The sequence below is a fragment of the Erythranthe guttata genome, chromosome 4 (assembly GCF_056151865.1).
Source record: "Erythranthe guttata isolate IM_541 chromosome 4, IM_541, whole genome shotgun sequence".
Lineage (NCBI taxonomy): Eukaryota > Viridiplantae > Streptophyta > Magnoliopsida > Lamiales > Phrymaceae > Erythranthe > Erythranthe guttata.
In genome coordinates, this window is record NC_142536.1 from 19,349,743 (window position 1) to 19,372,893 (window position 23,151).

Here is a 23,151-nt window from a genome sequence, read left to right on the forward strand (position 1 = left end):
GTTTGCAAATAAATAAGAAAATATTCCTATTTATTCATTTTTTGTAACTTTCTAATTAATTAAAAATAAAATAGTTAAAATAAATATTATTTCAAAGATATTTTCACCCTTGTGGTATATATATATAGTGAAACTCGAATAATTGAAATAAAAATAAACAATTAAGTTGGAGTTTGGTGCAAGGTGTAAAATGGCACAATGTTTAAGAAGATGTGATATAGACATATAGTATGATTACATTCCCTTTTTTTGCTCTTCCGATTTTTTTTAATTAATTTATTTAATTTAATAATCTGCTGCTGAAAAATTCAGAAAGTATGGTCAAATGAGACAATGACTCACAATTGGGACTTGGATTTTAACGGTCGGAATTGTGTCTCTTTTGTCTTTGCCAAATCATTTAGTTAATTTATGATTCTTTGTTTTAAACTTAGCTGTGATTAATCTGATTTCAGTTGAATATGATTATATATTTCACTGATTCATCTTAGTTTAGAACACGACGAGTGAAATCCAATTGTATTTTTATTCGAGTCTTCAACTTTAGAAGTCAAACATATTAAAAAAAATCAAATATAGTAATTTGTGACTGATAGATGACTTTTCATTTGCTCTGACTCTGAAAAGACTGTTTAAACTAAAGTTTAAATCGTTGGTGATGTGAATTATTTAAAATTTATGTTTCCAACATGCCCTAGACTCGAATTTGCTCTAACTATAACCCAAATTTGCCTCGTCACAAACAAGATAAACATGCCCGATAAATGGGAAAGTCGAACAACTATATTCTTTTCCGCAACCACTTAAATATTGTACCCGAAAAATTCAATCCTATCCAACTTGGACAAATAATTATATACTTATATATATATATATATATATATATATATATATATATATATATATATATATATATATATATATATATATATATATATATTGCTTCACATGTCATGTTTTTCAAAAATAGTAATTTATTAATTAAAAAATATTGATTCATTACAATATCTTTATAATAATAGAATATTTTTCTAAATATAGATGCGAATGCATTTTTTCAATTCTTTAAATTAGTCAAAAGCACTAAATAATTTCCAAACTTTTTGGGCCTTGTTCACATCATACATCAACTATTAGCATAGTGGGCTGTTGGTCGTCGACAAGAAAAGCCCATTACTTTAAATACCAATTTCTTTTAAGTTATTAATTATTTATTATTGGTATCTTTTCTTTTTAGGTCTTTTGAATATATTTGTTCTTATATAACAATTTTACTTAAAATATATAGTGTTATTAATTAATAATGCATAATACATACATAAAATAATATTAATTTAATAATACATTATAGATATACATTGTAATTTGTGTACTAAACACATAAAATTTAGATTACGATTGTAGAATTTAGTTTCATAGATATGTTAGGAAAAAATCTATTTATATTTAGGCATTGTCTTGTAGTAAACTTTGAATTAATTTAGTAATTGATTTTAAGGTGGTGTTTGCAAATGATTATTTAAAAGCAGAAGTTAGTGATTGTCATTTAAGTTAGTTTTAATTACTTATTTTCAAAAGTTGAGGGTGTTTGCAAATATTCCAGAAAATGAAATTAAATAGAAAAAGCTGGATTATGGGTGCTTTTAAAAAATAGTTTAAAGAAGATTATTTTTAGAGAAGCAAAAACAAAAGTTGATTTTGCAAACACCTAAAAACAGATTATGAGCAAAAAAAACTGTATAATCACTTTCAAAAAACATTTGCAAACACCACCTAAGTATCGATTATTCATATATGTAATATGTAATTTATTATTGAAACTAATTATTATTGAAATACACGCGTTTCAAATGAGCGTAGGGCTTAATGCTTATGGGGCTTTTTGTCTTTGTCTTTTTCTTTTTGCCTTTTTGGTGAGACTCGTGTTTTGTGTCGGTGGATAAACGTGATGGTTAATTAGTGGTCTTTTTTTCATCCTTTTTTTTTTCTTTTTTAATATCTAGTTTATATTATACACGTAAAACATATGTTATTATGAACTTAGCATAAATTATGAACCAATAATATTAATTACATAAAAATATATTTATTAGGAAAAAAAATACCAGGAATGAGGAGAGAATTTACAATGTTAGAAAAGAAAATTATAAATAGCAAATACACTTAATTGTAGGTAAAAATTGACTCTACTTTCACAAAGTGATGGGAACTATAATTTAAGGAAAAATCCTAAATATAACAAATATTTGAAAAAAAAACAAATATTTATTGTCTAAGGTTGCCTTTTAACTCCTACAATTATTTTATTTATTTATTTTATAATGAACTAATCTACATCTAATCATATAGGGTGCACTGAGTAAATTATACGAGAAACGTAAATTATATTGGGCTAACTAAGTGTGACAAACTCCACCTAACAACGTTGCACGTAACAATACAAAGTTAATTCAAATTTGTGTTAAAAAAAATTGAGTTTACAAAAAGTAACTTATTCAAATAAATTAAATATCTTATTAGTGTGTGCCATATTGTGATTAGTTGTCAATAGCTGGAGATTGATCACTAATCTTCAAACAATTGGTAGCTATCGCACGTGCTGAGATATATATTTTTCTTTTTTTACATATACTTATTATTATTGTTATTTTTCAAATTACAAGTGTTTTTTTTATACTTTGTTGATTAATTAATGATATTCTTAATAAAAGTATGTGTTGTCTTACGGCTAAATGCATTAAAATAAACGATTTTTTATTTTATTTTATATTTTAATTTAAAATAAAAGAAATTTAAGAAATATCGGGGGTCTAGCCCCCCTCTGGGCCTATGCAGACTCCGCCACCGGTCTTATGCCGGAGACGATGAAGATGAGTCACTTATTTTATTAATATGTTAAATTTTGAGATCTAGGAAAGTGATTGAATTAATATTTAATTTATAGAAATTAATAAATAAAATGAGATTTGGTTTTTGCAAATTGCATGAGATATTATGACCCACGTGAGAGTGGAAATGAACAGCTCATTGGTCTTTTAAGCTAAAATCCCCCACTCACATGTGCCGCGGTTGGATTGCATCAAAATCACACCGTCTCATCAATAATAATAATAATTATTATTATTTTTATTATATTACTAATAATATTTTTGGATTAATATTTTTACGAATATTTTGTAAGTACTCCCAACTTTTGAAGATAAATAATTCTTTTAAAATTTATTCAATCACAAATTTATACTTTTGTAAGTCGTCGGCACTCGACAATGCTTATTGATTTATGTATATATTTTTCAACCGACATCCAATATCAATGATTTAAGTTGAATAGAAAGCTAACTCAAAGGCTTAAGAATTTCGTGTTTTAAAATTTGCCAAATTCAGACGAAAAAATGGTCAACATCACGTTTGAAGTCGAAACAATATTATTAAAACTGAAACGACATTTATCACATATCAGAATTCTTTTTTTACAATTATCAATTCTAAATTCCGCTTACTATGATTCAAAATAAAAAAATTCGGTTTTGGTATCCCCAATTTATCGTAATTCAGATTCCCATTTTTTATTTTATTTTTTACGAAATCTTAATTAATTTTTCCAATATTTTTTCTAATATTATTCTATCTAAGGAGTGTTGAGATCTTATCTTATTTTTCTTTATAATAAATATTCGCCTAATGTGATTTGATTATTTCAATACAACAAATTATCAAATTATCAAAAAAGAAAAAAAATTATTAATTTATTACTCTTTTTGTTTACAATTTCCAGTTATATAGGGCCGCACCGGAAATGTAGCGAGTACTAAATAAATCATACACGCGAGCGAGTAGTGATAGTACGCCTTCGTAAATGAAAGCAGTGGGGCCACAGAGTCTGAGAGCCTCTCCTCCCTCCTTTTTTCCAGCTTTAAATACATCCAAATTTTTTCCCCATTTCCACATTCCCAAAATTCACGCGCAAATACTGAAACAAATCACAACTATTTTTTACCATCTCTAGCTAGAGAGAGAGAGAGAGAAGAAGAAACAACAATTATCTGAGGAGAAGAATTTTTTTGTTTTTGTTGGCTTCAGAAATGGCGACTGGAAGAGTAGATCTGGACGGAAATCCGATAAAGCCGATGACGATATGCATGATCGGCGCCGGAGGTTTCATCGGCTCGCATCTCTGCGAGAAGCTGTTGACGGAGACGCCGCACAAGGTTCTCGCCGTTGATGTTTACAATGACAAAATCAAGCACCTCCTCGAGCCTTCCACGGCGGAGTGGGCCGATCGCATCCAGTTCCACCGCCTTAACATCAAAAACGATTCTCGCCTCGAAGGCCTCATCCGCATGGCAGATCTCGTAATTATCTCTCCTCTCCTTTTTTCTGGTTTTCTGCATTTTGATTCATTTTTTTTTCGGTAATTGGCTTCGGATCTGGATTTTGTGTTTCCTTGAGTAAATTTGTTTTTCAGCATTGGCCTGCTAACTTCCATATGTATGAATTTTGAAGTAATTTCTGATTTTTCATATTTCACGTTCCTTTTTTCTGTGTTTATTTCGTAATTGGGAGTTTATTTAGATCTTGATCTATCTGGATCTAACTTTGGATTAAGTTGCCATCTGGATGCCTTCTGCAATATCTGTTATATTTCTATATTCATTTTTGTGTGGTGGCTTAATTAATGGTATGCGATTCTGAATTGATCTACTGAACTATTGTTTATTGAATTATTTGACTATGTCTTGTGTGATAGTGTTGTTATACTATATTAAATCTATTAGCTGATTGGACTCTGAAGTGGACTGAATCGGGAATTTTATTTTTCTTTGACTCAGACCATAAATCTTGCGGCTATATGTACCCCAGCAGATTATAACACACGCCCTCTTGACACAATTTACAGCAACTTCATTGATGCTCTCCCTGTGGTATGTCTTTTGCTTTACATTGTTGCACTTTTTTTTTTAATCTCTTATAGTTCGTCAAATTGTGCGATAATGTTGATGAGTTCTGAAGTTGATTTCACACGTGTGGATTTAGGTTAAATACTGTTCGGAAAATAACAAGCGCCTTATACATTTCTCCACTTGTGAAGTATACGGGAAAACGATTGGTTGCTTTTTACCCAAAGATAGTCCATTACGGCAGGTGAGTCTCTACTTCAACAGCTCTTCAGGGTCTATATTTGTCTTGATATGATATGATTTTTGCATTAGAAGCATTTTTCACTTTCACTTGTCTGATTTTGAATATTTGTTTGAGTGATGTGATGGGGTGTAGGGGGAAAAATTGTGTGCTAGTCTATGGCTTTACATTGGTCCCTGCAGTGATCATTTAATTTATCTGATTCCATATGAAAATTTCATGATGTAACTACTCTAGTTCAAATAGAACTATCATTTATTTTTATGTTTGTAGTAAATCTCTAACTAGTTTACACTTTACACAATGTAGTATTTTGAATTATTGTTCATCATCTTGAACCAGGACCCCGAGTACTATGTTCTTAAGGAGGATACATCACCTTGCATTTTTGGCCCAATTGATAAGCAGAGGTGGTCATATGCCTGTGCCAAGCAGTTAATTGAGAGATTGGTTTACGGTGAGTTTGTAATCTTGCCTTTGTGCTTCATATATTGTTTTTACGATTCAGTCCTAGTCAGTGTCTAAACTTGAACTACGCGTTTTCGTATCCGTCTTGTTTTACAGCTGAGGGTGCTGAGAATGGTCTTGAGTTCACAATAGTGAGGCCTTTCAACTGGATTGGTCCCAGAATGGATTTCATCCCCGGAATTGATGGTCCAAGCGAAGGTGTTCCTAGAGTTCTTGCTTGCTTTAGCAATGTAAGTCCATTTCAATTTCAGTGTACATAATATTTTTTTTGAGCTTCTCTTATTTTTGAATTTGATTCTCTGTACAGAATCTCTTAAGGGGTGAACCACTGAAGCTTGTTGATGGTGGCGAATCACAAAGAACTTTCGTTTATATCAAGGATGCCATTGAAGCTGTTCTTCTGATGATTGTATGCTCGATATTTTTGTTTCATATTTCTGTTTGATATTATATGATTTGAATATGTAGCTGAGTGGGTGGTGTGATTTGACTCAGGAAAATCCAGCCAGGGCTAATGGTCATATATTTAACGTGGGCAACCCCGATAATGAAGTTACAGTCAGGCAGCTTGCCGAAATGATGACTAAGGTGATTTGCGTGTTTTGTAATTGTCTTGGAAAGTCTACTCTATAATTCTCTGTTTGTCAACTAAATTTCCTGAAGTACCCTCTTGCACGATTTCAGGTGTACTCAAAGGTTAGCGGAGAACCTTCACTAGATTCACCTACCATTGATGTGAGCTCGAAAGAATTCTACGGCGAAGGGTACGATGATAGTGACAAGAGAATTCCAGACATGACCATAATCAACAGACAACTTGGTAAAGAATCATTCTTGTGGTAGACCTGTTATAATTTGTGAGATTCATTTTTTTTCCTAATATAGTTTATTTCAATTGTAAAAAAAATAAAAAAATATCAGGATGGAACCCTAAAACGTCGCTTTGGGACTTGCTGGAGTCGACTCTTACTTACCAACACAGGACGTATGCTGAAGCAGTGAAGAAGGCTACTTCACAAGCTGCAGCGAATTAAGGAAAAAAAAAAGAACGATGTTTGGTTTTGATTCATTTTCAAGGATTTTTTCTTTCCATATATGATACGGTTCCTTACTTCAATACGCCGCGCACACGTGATTCTTTTGTCTCTTTGAGTGTCTCTATCTTAGTCTCGTACACAGCTCACTACTGTAATGATTCTCCTCCTCGTGTATGTCTGTCTAATATCTTTGGAAAGTCGTTATTAGGCAGTCTATTACTACTAGTACTACATTATATTTTTGTTGTGATGTGCTGCTGCTTAAAACAATATTCTGGATACCGTACGAGGATAAAGAAAGTAGTATTTGCTCGTTTGAGGTTTCTGTTTTTAGTGATATAAGATCTGTTCTTAGCTTTTGCTTACAAGAGCATGTTGTATCATCTTGTTCAAACTATATTAGTAGTTGAATTTTATTTTTTAAATAATTTGTTAATTGTTTATTGTCTTTCGTTTTTGCAATGCTGGAAGTGTCGAGCTTTCGTTGATTATATCTAGTGGAATAATTAAAATGCCTTTATAACAAAAAATACATATCCGCTCAACTGGAGAAACCAGTTAATAATAGAAAAGAAAGATCATTTATATACATTACAAAGTACTAATTCCATAGAAATTGAAGAAAAAGCGAAGGAAAAAACGAAAAATACTCCATGTTACCTAATTCTGTTGATAAAATCCTCGGTTGTTCAAAAAAGAAGTGAACATATTATTGAACACCACTCAATTTAGCCCAATCGACAAACTGCATTCCACCATAAATATTATTGGCAAAACGTACTCCGACCGTGAAAGCCATGGCGACAGGTGGCATTTGCCTAGCCACGGGCGAGGCTTCAACAAGACGTTCCAATCCGTTTATCACTTGGTAACGGGTGTTTGAAGAGACCGCAAGAAAAACACCTGAAAAAGGTTAAATATAAGTATCGACGTGATTAATTAAATTATATCATAATTAGGTCTTTCATGTTTGGTTAGTGCAATAACTTTTCGGGTTGACCTGTAAATATTCGAAAATGAGCTCCTATCTTACCTTACTGGGGGTTTGTGTATTGAACCAATCATAAGATTGCACAATCTTATATTTACCAATATTATCTTGGGAACCAAACAAGGCCTAAGTTAACTATTGCCTGCTTCAAGTGAAGGATGCTTTGGCATATAAAAATTAATACTGGCATGGCAGAATCATACCAACAGTTAACCTAAAACTAAACTATATGAATATGGGAAGGTCTTCATAGCAAAATCTTGTTGCAACTATTTTTCAGTGGTTATATTATATCATCTATATTCCCCATTCTCATTTGCCTTGGTAGATGTTGCAGCTGCGGAAGCTTCAATAATATGTAACTAGCCGAATCTAAAAGCAACGTAGCTTAGTAATATTCTATTAAAAGAAATTAACGTACCCCATAGGGCAGCGCTTTTCACTAAGGGGGGCACAGGTATGTCCTCTTCCGACTTCTTGATGCTCCTGTCATGTAGAAAGATAAGTGAATACGCGACCACAACAAATGAAAGTAGTATTAATTAGATAACGAATTCACCACAAAATATTTTAAACATTTTGATTACTTGAATTACCAATTCTTGAAAGATTTAACATCATATAAGTTATAACATTTAGTTTAATATAATTTAAAGGAAAAAAAGGATGCACCTTTTAGCAGTCATGATCATATTTGCGATGCCTTGGCCAACAAGACCACAACCAAAACCGACTGAGCCATATAATACACCCTACACGTGAAAATAACACAACAGTTGCGTAGCTTAGTTCATATGATAAGAGGTCACGGGAGAGTATACAAAGACCTTTCTTGTTTTGTCTAAACTCTTGATCGTAAAGTCAGTATGAAGGTCATTGAGAAGTGGTACCTTGTAGAAGTATGTAGCAATTCGTTGCTGCGCTGAAAATCTGATTCCTGGACTCTCAGCTTCGAAAACACTGAATTACAAAAGATTTACAGTTGAAATAAGTGAAAACACTTGATTGCAATACCAATAAAGATGCAGCAGTTCTACAGTTCAGTTTGGCCTCTTTTGACGAATAAACTACTTCAAATGAAGCTTCGAATTGTGTAAGTTTTTTTCAGCCAGATGGTAGCCACAGTTTGTTCAAACATTTTCACAAAAGAAATCCCTAGATAAAATATTTAATGTCGTCATGTTGACCTTTTACGTATTTAGGTTTTATAGCCACTAATTTCTTGAATGTATGCATGAGCAGAAAGGTAAATAAACATCAGAACGGAAACCATAGTCATTTATTTCTCAGGAAAGAGACACCTACTCATTTCGTAAATCCCCAAATCAATCCACGATTCTTTTCAAAATCTCATTCATATTAGCAAGAAGGTACCATTGTACCACAGGATCAGGATCAGATCAATTTTAATTTTTACCAGATGTAGAAGTAACTGGAGATCAATGAATCGAACAAAGTCAAGTTAGAAATCCCTTGACTAAGTTCTACTCCTGAGTAATACCTCTTCCACCCTTTACATAGTTTTTGATAAAAGAGTACATTGATATGCGCTCAAACTATAATCCACTGCTTTAAAAAGAGCTGAAGATTGTAGCACTATCCATAAGTCATAAGAATTAGGCATAAAAGAATAAAAACTCACCTGCTGGGAAGAGATGCACAAGCATGTTTTAGGCGTCCAAGATAGCCACTAGATACAATGGATTGCTTGCCTATACGAGCATAAGGTGCCAACATACCGACCAAAGCTATGTCAACAACGATACCAACTAACAAATCCGCTGCATACAACTCAAACTCCGCCCAGAAATCCTTTCCTCTTTTCCTAACTTCCGCAAATGTTGCACAACAAGAATCGATCACAACCTACAACCCAATCAAATAGTAGTAATAATTATACAAGCATTCAACCTTACAATTATGTCACCAAAAATGCCGACAAATTGGTTTATATAGTAAACGCATCCGTTATGCTGTCATAAACTTCACGAATTTGCAATTTGCAAATAAATAGACTCAAGCTTACCTCAATTCCAACTTTAAACAAAAACGAGGGATCGGCCAACATTCGGTTCCGAAGCATCGAGCAATATTTCATCAGAAACCCTAAAGGCCAAGCTGAACCCTGTAACACGAACAAACAAAACATATTTTCCCAATTTGCTATTTTGTGTTGTTCTAAAATTGAAGACAAAAATAACTTCAGTGCTTCATATTTCAATTCTGAAATATAATGCATGCACTCCCACCTGTAAATCCAAGTACCGTGTAAGGATTAATCTGCGAAGCCCGGTTGATTTCGCCGCCTCGAGCATATCAGCAGGCAGAACCGCGCCTCGGCTTTCCGCCTCAATCAAAACCTCAGCATACTTCATTATCGGTCCAAACTCATTTTCACCGCCGTCGCCATTATCTCCATCCCCACCACCACCGCCTCCGCCGCCGCCGCCAGGAGTAAATCGCCCACCCACGCCATCTCCGCCGCCGCCATTGTCGTCGACTTTAGGTTCCTCGGGTTTTTCAGGCAAATGAATCGTTTCCACCGCCACGGTGTCAGCGCACTTTATCCGTATCGACTTTCCGCCGCCGATCCTAACCGACGGCTGATTCAGAGGCGCAAACTTCGCGAAAATGTTGAATTCCACGGCGGCGCTTCTGCCTGCAGGCGGCTGGTGGAGTGTATTGCGGAGCTTCATGGTCGTGAATCCGCCGCCCGGAGAACAAACCAACGACATCGTTTTCGATCGCAGATTGCACAAACGGAAATGCTCCGGCGCAAAAATCGAAGAGAAATCGGATTCGTCGGCTGGCTGCGCGCAGTGCGACTGTGCGCAGTAGTTATAATGTGGGGTACAACCCGCCTGCAGTGGATGCTTGTACTCTTGACCAATTTAATATTTTAAATTTATTTGTTGGGCCCATTTTTTTGGGACTAAATCTCACGTGGGCCGTGATACAGGTTCGGGTGACGTTAAATTATTACAACATGGGACAAATCTTGTGTCACCAAAAATTGCTTTCAATTAATTGAAGGTTCTCGTGTAATAGCTTGCATAGCTTAATCACCAGGTTATTCCTTTCCAGACAATATTCAATTTTTTTGAAATTTTATTTTACATTGTTCAAAAGTTTAATCCATTAATAATAGGCTTAATTCCGGTTTGCATCTTTGCAATACAAATATAGTTGTGTTGGCACATTGAACCATCGAAATAAAGTAATAGCATTTTACACGCTTAAAACACAATAAATTATGCACAATACACTGCGTATGATTTTTTTTAAACTAATGAACACAATTTAATCTCGAAAATTTAAAGTGCAAAAAGAAAATAAAAACCATATGAGCAACATATTTAAAATTGGGATCAGAACCGGCGGAGATTGAATATTCCGTTCCAACTTTCACCTCTATATTTTCCCACCAATACACTCTTATAAAATATTTATATTGAAAAATAAACAGATAAAACAAATAAAAACGTAACTGATGGGCCCAACTCCATAATTATGAGCTTAAATCCGAACAAGTCCAAAAAATCAATAAAGGCCCGAATCTGTCAGATTTGAGCCCGTGAAGCGGCCCATTCCACGAATCAACTTTAACATAAGCCCAAGCCCATAATTTTATATTTATTTTTTAATATATATATATATATATTAAGTATATATATATTAATAAATTTATATGACTTTTGGTAAGTTTTGCTTTGAAAAGGTCAGCTTTGGGTTCTGATAATTGGAAAACTTTTATCGGCCAAAGATTTTTCAGGTATGATGGTCTTAAAAATAATCATTTTCTAATTATTTAAATATTTGAAATTCGTTTCAATAAAAAATCAAGGGTGAATAGACGTTTGAGTCTTTGAGAAATTTTATCTGATAAAATAGCGGGGATAATTTTGTAAAAAGACACATTTGTTAGCATGAGTTTGACATCAATTATCCACATGTGTAAAATCCAAGTATAGCCTGCCCACTATCGAATATCGTGGACGCTTGTGTGTCTTGAATGCACTACAATTCTAGTGTTTACGCATTTTCCTGACACTAATTGATTTTATAATAACTAGTAGCGCTTAAGATCCTACAAACCAAAAGATTTTAATCAAAACAAAATCGTGTGGTCGAGTCGGGTAGATAATTGGTCTATAATTACCCAACCCGACCCATGTTCAGTCCTGGTAATTAGTACTAGCGGGCTTGGTGGGACGAAAATATTGAGTGCTGAGGGGTAAAAGGTAATTATTAAAAGTAACTTTTAGGGACTTAAAAGGGGAATAACTTTTTGCAACTATGAAGACTTTTTTCTGCACATTTTTTCCTCAACATTACCAAATGTTATATGTGTTTGAATAGTTTGTTATTTACTTATATATATATAAAAAAATATATATATATAGAATTAAGATAAATTAAAATAAAAATAAAAGCTCAGCAAATTCATTTTTTTTTTCGTAAATGCTGAACAAATAGATTTGAAACAATTAATAAAAAATAAAAAAGAGAAATATGAAAAGCAAAATATATCGATATAAAAGTCGTCTCCCTCCACTGTGCGACGGCTTTCTCAATTTCTCTCTCTAGATCGCACCTCAAAACACAGTCTCTCTCTCTGCATTGCTGGACAGATAAATTATCATTCGAGAGCAGGTGAATTTATATATATATTTTCTCCGGATTATCGTTTCTATTGAGATCTGTGAGTTGGTGGCCGTTGGATCTGGAGAATTGCTGGATCTGAGGGCGTTCGTTCGGCCATGGCGCTGTCGGGGATGAGAGGGTTGTCGGTGTTCATTAGCGATGTTCGGAATTGCCAGAATAAAGAGCAGGAGCGTCTTCGTGTTGATAAGGAGCTCGGCAATATTCGTACTCGCTTCAAGAATGAAAAGGCAAGTGTTTGCATTTGTTTAATTTGATGTTTTTGTGCCCTATTCAGCTGTCAATGTGTTGAGTGTTTCGCTAATTTCTTGATTTTATTATTGTAAAATGAAATTAGGGCTTTTGTAAATAGATACAAGCTGGAATTGAGGGGTTGCGAACACATTTTGGGGATTTTTTTTTGGTTGATTTTGAATGAACTGAATGGGAGTGTCTTAGTTGTGCTGTTGGGTTAAAGAAAGTTGTGTTTTAGGGTTTCTAGAATGCGATGCGGGAAGGATTGCTTGTAGGTGAATTGATTTCAGGTTCATTTGGTTATTTTGAAAAAAAGCTCGGTGCTACCGAAACCAAGCTATAATTATTGAATGACTTGCATCAGTTAGTTGGGAATTTCAGTTCATGTGTATGAAAATTCCCTTTGTCAATGAAATGTTGCTTACCTCAATAATACGTTGCCATTATAAAATATTATTGCGATCTTTCTTATATCCTTTAGTCAAGTAGGTTACTGTAGTGTTCAGCTTAGTAATGTGACAATCATTTCTAGGTCATGATTTCTAATGCCAGCGATTTAAAGAAAAAAAAGATATGCCTAGTAAATTTAGCACCCTCTTAAATAATAGAATTACTCTGACTTGATTAGTCCACAAAATGGTAGCATTAGTATAAACTGTTTCCTCTTCCTCCCAAAATAGGTGGCATTAAATCTACCTGCTCATTGCAGGTTACACGTTAACATTTTGCAATAGATGTATGAATGCATGTCAACATAAGTAAAAGCAATTTAAGCAGTTGTTTAGATGTTATGTAAGGTAGCTAAGATTGAACGCACTAGCATGATTTTCTCCGGAAAAGCATGAAGGATAAATTGAAAGATCACCTGCTACATAAAAATATTGGTTAGTAATAATTAACAACGGGCAATGGGATTACGCAATTTGGTCTTAAAAATATTTCCATTGTAGACAGTTGGTCCTGCTGGAAACTTATATAACATAAATAAAACTTCTTGTAAACTGGATGGGATGCTGAGTTCTTGTCTAATGGTTATTGGTTAGGTGAGTGTTGAACTTTCATATTGCAATGATGCCATCTCTTCCTTCCACTTTTTACATTAAAGGTAGAGGACCCTTCTGTTCTCTGCTTTTGGAGATAGTGGTTAGATTATTTCTCTATGGTCAACACTTTATATCTTCTATTATGTGTTTACATTTCATTATCCACCCATTCTTGTTCTCTAATTTTGTTATATAGTACTCTCGGACTAACAGACAATTCTTGTTGTTCCTCTATCTTGCTAATAGATGTCTTTCTTAATTTAATTTTATTACTGATGTAATTAGTCAAAATCGAACCGAAGATATGAAAAATAAATTGCTGATAGTTCTCTTTGCTTACTCATGATGGCTTCCCTGGAAAAAAATCCACAACTTATTTTCCTTTACCATATATGGTAAATAGAAGGTGAAACAGCCAAAACTTGCACGACTAAGTCCCAGAAAATTCACTTCTTAGAAAATGATGGCCTTGGTTCTTGGATACTCCAATTATCATCAGTCGATAAATATAATACATGAATCTATATGATTTTCTTTTCTTTTATGTCAAGGAGAATTATATGCAAATTCATGATCTGTGTCTTTAGTCCAACTTCATCTGTTGGAAATATAACTTAGTAAGTTTGTGATCATAAGTGATTCAAGCACTTACTTTACTTCGTGAGTTTGTTGTCACATAAAACATTATTCATCAATCTTAAATAGGAAACCAATATAAGTTTTCGTTATTCATAACAACATGGCTCCTTATTTGGATTATTTTTTTACTGGGCAGGGTTTAACACCTTATGAGAAGAAGAAATATGTCTGGAAAATGCTTTATATCTATATGCTAGGTTACGATGTTGATTTTGGTCACATGGAAGCTGTTTCTTTAATATCTGCTCCGAAGTATCCTGAAAAGCAGGTATGTTTACACCACATTTTCTTATTTATAGTTTGAATATAGTTATCTATTCAGCATTGTATTTCTGACTTGTAATTAGTCCATATGATCAAATCTTTGCTTGGTGATATAGTTGTTCTGCACCTTTGGTTTTTTAAGTACTTCCAAATAAATTATAATTCTCTTATTTCAACAGAAAACAAATTAAGAACATGCATTTTGAAGGTAATCTCTGGGTTTTCTTTTTAAAGGATGAAATAGTAAAGGAGCTTTCAATGGTAAGTCTGGGAAAATTTGTAGACACTGAAAAGTTAAGTACTAACCTTACTATATTTAGTGATAGAATCCCAAAGAACGACATTTATTCTGGCTGGTTAATCATGTAATTGTTACAGATAAATAATTAGTGCTCTTAGACCTTTAGTCTTATCTAACATATTCATGCATCACTACGGGTCTCCTTAATGTCTGCTTGTCTTACTGTCTTATGGAGTTAGTGAGAATGATGTGGAATTATCTCTATAAGTTTTACATTTACTGTGTGGCCAATATTTTTCACATAGAATGTTATGTCAACTACACTTTCAGTTCCTTTACAGTTTAGGAAATTGTATATCACTTGTTTGTTGACTTCATATTGTCTTGATTTTTTGCAGGTTGGCTACATAGTGACATCGTGCCTTCTCAACGAGAATCATGATTTTTTGAGATTAGCAATTAATACTGTCCGCAATGACATTATTGGTCGCAACGAGACTTTTCAGTGTCTTGCTCTGACATTGGTATGATTTTGGACGTCTTATCTCCTTCAAATCCTTATAGATAATTGGTACAAACATATTGGCTTACAATAATGATTTGGATATTTGCCTCGAGTTGGAACCTCTTAAGTTTGCCATATTATCTCCATTGTGGTTTCCTTGTTACCTTCGCTTGATTCAAACTTGTCATATTTGTTCAGGTTGGAAATATTGGTGGGAGAGATTTTGCTGAATCACTGGCCCCTGATGTTCAAAAGTTACTTGTAAGTGAATATAGTTCTGAAGATACTAAGTTGAATATAGATAGGTAATGATGTTGAATGTTGCTATTGCTCCAGATTTCCAGTAGTTGCAGACCGCTTGTGAGGAAGAAGGCTGCATTATGTCTCCTTCGTCTCTATAGAAAAAATCCTGATGTGGTGAATGTAGATGGCTGGTAACATGTCTGCTTACTTTCAATGTTAGTTTTATTGGATCGGTCATGATACATCTAATATTATCCTGCTTCCACCTTTTAACAGGTCGGATCGGATGGCACAATTGTTAGATGAACGTGATATGGGCGTCTTGACTTCTTGTATGAGCCTTCTAGTTGCTTTAGTGTCCAACAACCATGACGCATACTGGAGTTGCCTTCCAAAGTGTGTTAAAACATTGGAAAGGCTTGCACGAAACCAAGATGTTCCACAAGAATACACTTACTATGGTATTCCATCTCCCTGGCTTCAGGTTTGTGCTTATCTTCATACTCCTTTAGTTTTCTTCTTCTTCTTCCTTTTTTTTTTATTTTTTTATTTTTTTTATTTTTTTATTTTTTTTTATTTTTTTATTTATCTTCCTTGATTAGATCGAAATAAAATATATTAGATGCTGAACTTCTATACTCAAGCACTTGCATATATTTGCTTCTTGGTGTACTTTACGTTATCTATCCATATTCCGATTCTTTCGGTAAAACTTGTTTTGCAGGTCAAGACAATGAGGGCTCTTCAGTATTTTCCAGCAGTTGAAGATCCAAATACCAGAAGATCATTGTTCGAGGTTTGAATTTCTGTTGTCTTCTGTGGGACATCAAGAATTCTCAAATAATCTTCCTTTCAATGCTTACAACATGTGTGTATGTCTTATGCATATTTAGTCATATTTCCTTTACTTTTGATCAGGTTCTGCAGAGGATTCTTATGGGAACTGATGTTGTTAAAAATGTGAACAAGAATAATGCATCACACGCTGTTCTTTTCGAAGCTCTTGCTCTTGTAAGTTTATCTCTATCAAACTGTTCCATTCAGAATATAAAATTCTTATATTGATTAACTGTTCGTCCATTAACCAGACCATAAAAAAACATATTCAATTTGTGGTGCTATGAAGCTTCTTCTGTTTGTAAATTGTCATTGTGTTCTATTTCTAAATGTATTTCACGATTTGCAATTAATACTTGTATTTCTCTGAGTGCAGGTCATGCATCTTGACGCCGAAAAAGAAATGATGTCCCAGTGTGTTGCGTTGCTTGGTAAATTTATTGCTGTTCGTGAACCTAATATACGATACCTTGGTCTGGTAAGTCATTAGTTCATTGTGAAATTTAAATTATTTTGAACCTCTTTTGTCTCTTGTTTTCAAAACATTTTGTCCTTCCTCTGCACCTGGATTTTCAACATTATGTGAGCTGTTTGTTCAGTCCTCAAAACTTTGTTGCTAGTTTCTCATTGCAAATATCTCTATTGTTCTGATGCAGGAGAACATGACTCGGATGTTGATGGTCACAGACGTACAGGATATTATTAAAAGGCATCAAGCTCAGATCATTACTTCCCTGAAGGATCCTGATATCAGGTTGACTGTAACTATTGAATGCTCTTTTAATCATGTAATACAGGTTTTGGGTCTAAAAGTTTAATTTCAGGATAATATTGAACTATTTTTTTTTTTCTGAAGATAAATGATATCAACAGTACAAAAAAGCACGTCTTTGATTTAATATACCTTAAATTTATGTCATGATTTTATGTGTCAACAGTATCAGAAGACGTGCCCTTGATTTGCTATATGGCATGTGTGATGTTTCAAATGCAAAGGACATAGTTGAAGAATTATTACAGGTGAACACCAACTCATGAACTTGTCTAACTCGACTTGATAATTTTTATTGGTTGCTCTTGTAGACAAAGAAAATACTGTTTTGACTGTTATCTGATTTCAGTATCTCAGCTCAGCCGACTTTGCAATGCGAGAAGAATTATCACTCAAAGCTGCTATTCTTGCAGAGAAGTTCGCGCCTGACTTGTCATGGTAAGATTCATACACCAAAGAACATTTGTTTGTACTATTTTGTCTTTGCAATCAAGTCACATTTGAAATGCTACTAGTGGAGTTCATGAACTACCAAAAAGTACACGAAAGTCTTGTTGAACTATTATACATATTAAGATGCTAGTATGATGTATTTTATTCGCAATGCGGTGTCACTCCGCCTTGCTTAACTAATATTAATTTTGTACTGAGTATGATTTCATTTGGATTTCATTTTTCCCATCTGATTTATGTATACTTGGGATTGTTTTATGTGCTTTTGCATTCCCAGCGAAAGGAAACATGGCTCTTTATACTCGTGTTCATTATAGCTTTGAGATAGATGCATCAGAATTCAGAGCCGTTATACATGAAAATGTAAATTAAGAATAGATGCTTGACAAATTTTAAAGGCAACATAAACCTGATGAAAGTTTTCATGATTTAATTTGGTTTCATGAAAACTTTTGCTGGGAGTTCTTCCATTAGATTCGATTAAAAGCTGATTTTGGTCGTTTTTCCATATGCATAACTTTGATGATGTACTTATAAGACTTTATCTACAAAGCTTCATTCATAACATGTTTACATATGGATATTATCACTTGATAGTCTGTATTGTGCTTCAAATAAGATAATACATATCTAACAAAATCTCATTAGGAGAGTCGGCTCCTGGCCTTGCCTATAGAGGTAACGTCAGGGGTTCGAACTCTACTCTCCTGCTTTTACCTTGTACCAGAATTTGAATTTAGTAGAAAAAGAGAGATTAAATATCCATCCTATCTCCTCTTTGGTGCAGGTATGTGGATGTGATTCTTCAGTTGATTGACAAGGCAGGGGATTTTGTCAGTGATGACATTTGGTTTCGTGTGGTGCAATTTGTTACAAACAACGAGGATTTACAGGTATCTGAAGCAACCTGCCAATTCATAATTGCTACACGGGCTTCTATAGTCTATTAAATGACTTGTGTCTGAATTCACTCCTATACATGTCAGCCTTATGCAGCTCTGAAAGCCAGAGAGTATCTTGATAAGCCAGCTATTCACGAGACCATGGTGAAGGTGTGTAATATTACACAATTTGACTCGTATGATTAGTGAGCTCTAGCTGTTCTGGACTATTTTGTGCAAAATAATGTCATGTTAGTGTTGGAATTTGTATTTCATTTGCATGAAGAACGATAAATAAGAGTAATCTTGTTCACGGCTAGTTCTTATGCATCTTATATCTGCCATAAATCATGCGGTTAAATTTATTGATTGAGTAAAGAAGCTTAATAAATCTTTAGACATTTTCTTTTTCCTTGTATTATGGTGTACTTCTTGATGCATTGTATTCATGAAGTTGTGGAAGTAGTCTCCATTGCATCAATTTTAGTTGTAATACTTTATTAAGTGATTTGATGAAATAGGTGAGTGCATATATCCTTGGAGAATATAGTCATCTTCTAGCTAGACGGCCTGGGTGCAGTCCAAAGGAAATTTTCATTGTCATACACGAAAAGCTTCCCACCGTTTCGTAAGTGCATATTCTTATATATTAATTTTTCAGCATTTTCTGTTCATCTTCATCTATCTAAAGAAATCGAATTTGACCAGGACTTCAACAATTCCTATCCTTCTTTCTACTTATGCAAAGATTTTGATGCACACTCAACCACCTGACCAGGACTTGCAAAGGCAAATCTGGGCGATATTCAGCAAGTAATTTATATTTACATAGTCTGTTTGTAATTGAAAATTATCTTCTGGTTGTCAATTACTTAGCAAATTGTATATTCCAGGTATGAAAGTTGTATTGATGCTGAAATACAGCAACGTGCTGTTGAATATCATGCTTTGAGTATGAAAGGTGCAGCTCTAATGGATATACTTGCTGAAATGCCGAAATTCCCTGAGAGACAGGTCAGTATTCGGGATTTGCAATGTCGTCTAGAACTAGTTCATCTTTTATCATGACATGGACTTGGCTGAAGCATCTTCACTTAATTCGAAATTAACTTCCATAGTTTACTATGAAATATGAATCTGACTCTAACAAGTCTTTGGTTCCAGTCTTTGTTGATAAAAAAAGCTGAAGATTCCGAGGCTGATACTGCTGAGCAAAGTGCAATCAAATTGCGGACACAGCAGCAGACTTCTAATGCTTTGGTATTGACCGATCAACGCCCTGCAAATGGTACACCACAGGTGAACCAGCTTGGTCTTGTGAAGGTGCCTACCATGAGTAATGCGGTGAGATGTCCTTCCATAGATTATTGACCAGACCATGTCACTGATTGTAAGAATCTTATGTTTTAAATCATTCTGGAGTATAAACCAACAATCATATATGTAGCAGGATCCAAGCACTGCTGAACAAGGGTTAACACATGCAAATGGAGCTTTGACTATAGTCGATCCTCAACCTCCTAGCACAACTTCTCCTGATCTCCTTGGAGATCTTTTAGGGACACTGGCTATTGAAGGCCCACCAGGACCAGTTACTGCTCCACAATCTGATCCTAGGGTGGCTTCTGGTCTGGAGGGTGGTGTAGATGCATTAGCCATTGCAACTGTCGAAGATCAGACTAATGCTGTCCAGGTATCCGTTTCTATCTTATTCGAGATAGGACAATCTTTCTTACACTTGACAGAATTAAAACCAAAATGAAGAGTTCCATCCTTCAAACTGTTACATGACAAATAATTTTTTTCTTAATCTGTTTTATGGCGTTCTTGCAAACTTTGGTTCATTGTAGACATGGAATGTTGATGGAGTTTTCTAGTTTCTTCCTGTTTTCTTGTTTTTAAATCTTGTCAGTAAAAAAAACAATGTTCCATGTCTCAGTTTACTGATACACCAGTTAATTTAGAAAATTTGTGTAAATTTTAGTGCCAAACTTAGTCCATAAATGTTTTAATAGCTCAAGGGACTTTTACCTTTGAAGTACCGTCTGAAACTCCGTAGTTTCAAAAGTTTTGCAGGGCACTCCAAAAACTTCTCTTTGGTAATTAATGCTGATAAAATATCAAGAGGCATTTGCCTGTTTGTGCATGTATTAGGGCTTGCATATGTTTTGTGGGCTGCCGTCCCTATAACTCTTTGTTTATCAAAGACGACCAGGATACATCAGCTTGTTGAGTGTAGGAATTGAGGTGTGTTCTTAGGTAATATTTACAAATGGCAATGTGGGATACTTTGAATGCCTTGGACTATATGTTTTTTGTTTCAAAAGTTTTAAATGTTTTGAGGCGTTAAATGATTTTTCTGGAGTATCATGTATGTAGAGTATCATACAAAGTTATCAGATAGAAAAGAGGTGATGCAGCCAAATTTCTCTGTTACCTACATCTTGCTTATGTTTCTGCTTATGACTTCTTAGTCCATCTTTGATGCTTGCAGCCGATCGGTGATATTGCGGAAAGATTTCATGCTCTATGCTTGAAGGATAGTGGTGTCTTATACGAGGATCCCCATATTCAGGTCCAGTCTTATTATGTTTCGGTTCAGTTATCATGCAACATGTTCGCCTTTTTGATACACTATTTAGTTCTATGGGATTAAACTGATTGTACCTGTTAATTGCAAACTGTTAATACGATTACAGATTGGCATAAAAGCTGACTGGCGAGCTCATCAGGGTCGAGTTGTTCTTTTCTTGGGAAATAAAAATCTTGGTGCTCTCAGTTCAGTTCAAGCTTTGATATTGTCCCCATCACATCTGAAGATAGAACTCTCATTAGTACCTGATATTATTCCTCCAAGGGCACAGGTCAGATTACTAGCTATTTTTATTTACTTTTTGTAAAATGATTTTTGCCCTGTATTAGTATAATGATTAATGAGAAAAATGCTATTTTTTTCTGCTTAGGTTCAATGTCCGCTTGAAATAATCAACCTTCACCCGAGCAGGGATTCAGCCGTGCTGGACTTTTCGTACAATTTTGGAACACAATTGGTACTGCTTTAGAACTATGAATTGAAACCAAGGATAAATTTGTGGGTGTAGAGAGATGAAGAGAGAGAGTTGTTAATTTTCTGCAAAGCTAATATATATTGCATGAGCAGGTCAATGTAAAGCTTCGACTTCCTGCTGTCTTAAACAAGTTTCTTCAGCCAATTCCGATTTCTGCAGAAGAATTTTTCCCACAATGGAGATCACTCTCTGGTCCCCCATTGAAGCTGCAAGAAGTGGTATGTGCCTTTCAGAACTTGTTTACCTTTCTAATCCAGAGGAATTAAAAGTAACGTTTTTTACCATAAACTTACCAGGTTAGAGGTGTAAGACCAATGCTCCTTGCAGAAATGGCTAACTTATTTAACAGTCTGAACCTGATGGTTTGCCCTGGGCTTGTAAGTGCTTAATCCTGACGATTTTCGATTAACCCCAGATGGCGGTATTATTATATCTGCTTCTGTATAATAGCCTGAAAAGTTACTTTCTTTTTCTTGTTTTTTCTTTTTTATTTTCCCATTCAGGATCCCAATGCAAATAATTTGGTCGTGAGCACAACTTTCTACTCTGAAAACACACGGGCCATGTTATGTTTGGTATGCTTGTATTTCAGTTATTCATGTTTATTTGGTTGAAGTTTACTTGGGTTATACGAGTATAAATGACATGCTCGATAGAAGTTTTCCCTTATAATAAGATGCTAAGCTGACGAACCAGAAAGTTGAATCATGTATTGATTGAATTTTGCTTATAATTTATAGATAAGAATAGAAACCGATCCAGCTGATAGAACACAGTTGCGGATGACGATTGCATCTGGAGATCCAACACTCACATTTGAGTATGTACATTTATTCGAGTTCAATTGCATCTAATTCTCCCCTTGATATATATATATATATATATATATATATATATATATATATATATATATATATATATATATTAATAAATATGATAATGATATTCTTGTGGGCGCTTACAGATTGAAGGAGTTTGTTAAAGAACAATTAATCAGCATTCCGATTACTTCTCGGGTAGCTACACCACCTATGGCGCCTCAAGGGCAGCCACTTAGTCCACCCACAGCACTACTATCATCAGATCCTGGAGCTATGCTTGCTGGTTTGCTTTGAAGTGGGGTATTATTAAAACAACTTTTTTCATCGATAAAAAACTTTGTTTAAGAATGTTCATAAAGCAGAGCTGCCCGACTATCCCGGTTTGTCAGTAATGAATACGAAGCAAGGGCTGGCGGGAGTAAAAAGGGCCAAACGTGTATTTAATCGGCTTAGCATTAGAGTTTGAATACTTGGGAGGTTGGTTATCAATTTTTGATATTATTCTTTCTCGCACAATTTGTTGCCCTGGTTCGACGTTTCTTTCTTCTTTCTGTCGAAGGGTTTATTATTGTGATATTTTTCTTTCTTTTGTAGTGTTGTCATTTTTATCATCTTCTAGTCAGGTTTTGGTTTCTATTGGTTTTTGTAATACGAAAAACTGCACGAAAGTTGCACCCTTTGTAACTAGTACATTTGTTTGTCAGTGGATGTGTAATTTACTAGCAATATTGGTTGCACAGTAACTATTATTCTATTTTATAGTTTAAATATTTTGTATGAACAAATTTCAGCCCAGGCCCGTCTGGTCGCAGCCCATCCAGCCCAGCAATATAATCCATGGGCTGGGACGGCA

The 23,151-nt window shown here is 34.4% G+C and overlaps 3 protein-coding genes across 4 annotated transcripts; 2 read left to right on the plus strand and 1 right to left on the minus strand.

The window, feature by feature from the left end:
- Positions 1–3,702: 3,702 nt before the first annotated feature.
- Positions 3,703–7,069, plus strand: LOC105958530 (UDP-D-apiose/UDP-D-xylose synthase 2). The gene is made up of 9 exons (XM_012982532.2): positions 3,703–4,352; positions 4,830–4,922; positions 5,035–5,142; positions 5,482–5,596; positions 5,704–5,837; positions 5,915–6,016; positions 6,103–6,195; positions 6,292–6,427; positions 6,529–7,069. The coding sequence occupies exons 1-9, from the start codon at positions 4,083–4,085 to the stop codon at positions 6,639–6,641; spliced, it is 1,164 nt and encodes a 387-aa protein (XP_012837986.1). The 5' UTR covers positions 3,703–4,082; the 3' UTR covers positions 6,642–7,069.
- Positions 7,070–7,183: 114 nt separating this feature from the next.
- Positions 7,184–10,510, minus strand: LOC105958531 (protein RETICULATA-RELATED 1, chloroplastic). The gene is made up of 7 exons (XM_012982533.2): positions 9,885–10,510; positions 9,662–9,760; positions 9,278–9,501; positions 8,526–8,595; positions 8,308–8,387; positions 8,057–8,121; positions 7,184–7,547 (listed from the first exon to the last, which is right to left on the minus strand). Exons 1-7 carry the CDS (start codon positions 10,368–10,370, stop codon positions 7,354–7,356), a joined length of 1,218 nt encoding a protein of 405 aa, XP_012837987.2. The 5' UTR covers positions 10,371–10,510; the 3' UTR covers positions 7,184–7,353.
- A 1,504-nt stretch (positions 10,511–12,014) lies between these two features.
- On the plus strand, positions 12,015–23,024 carry LOC105958529 (AP-2 complex subunit alpha-1). 2 transcript variants are annotated; one of them, XM_012982531.2, is made up of 27 exons: positions 12,015–12,527; positions 14,350–14,481; positions 15,117–15,242; positions 15,422–15,484; positions 15,560–15,657; positions 15,743–15,950; positions 16,191–16,262; positions 16,385–16,477; positions 16,680–16,781; positions 16,960–17,057; positions 17,242–17,323; positions 17,425–17,513; positions 18,316–18,421; positions 18,515–18,580; positions 18,931–19,037; positions 19,118–19,222; positions 19,303–19,423; positions 19,574–19,753; positions 19,860–20,102; positions 20,904–20,984; positions 21,109–21,273; positions 21,373–21,459; positions 21,570–21,695; positions 21,774–21,854; positions 21,981–22,052; positions 22,218–22,297; positions 22,442–23,024. In XM_012982531.2, the coding sequence occupies exons 1-27, from the start codon at positions 12,396–12,398 to the stop codon at positions 22,590–22,592; spliced, it is 3,066 nt and encodes a 1,021-aa protein (XP_012837985.1). In that variant the 5' UTR covers positions 12,015–12,395; the 3' UTR covers positions 22,593–23,024. The 2 variants fall into 2 exon arrangements, with proteins under 2 accessions (XP_012837985.1, XP_088673381.1); XM_088817255.1 differs by having other exon boundaries at positions 12,110–12,527; positions 19,857–20,102.
- Positions 23,025–23,151: the final 127 nt, after the last annotated feature.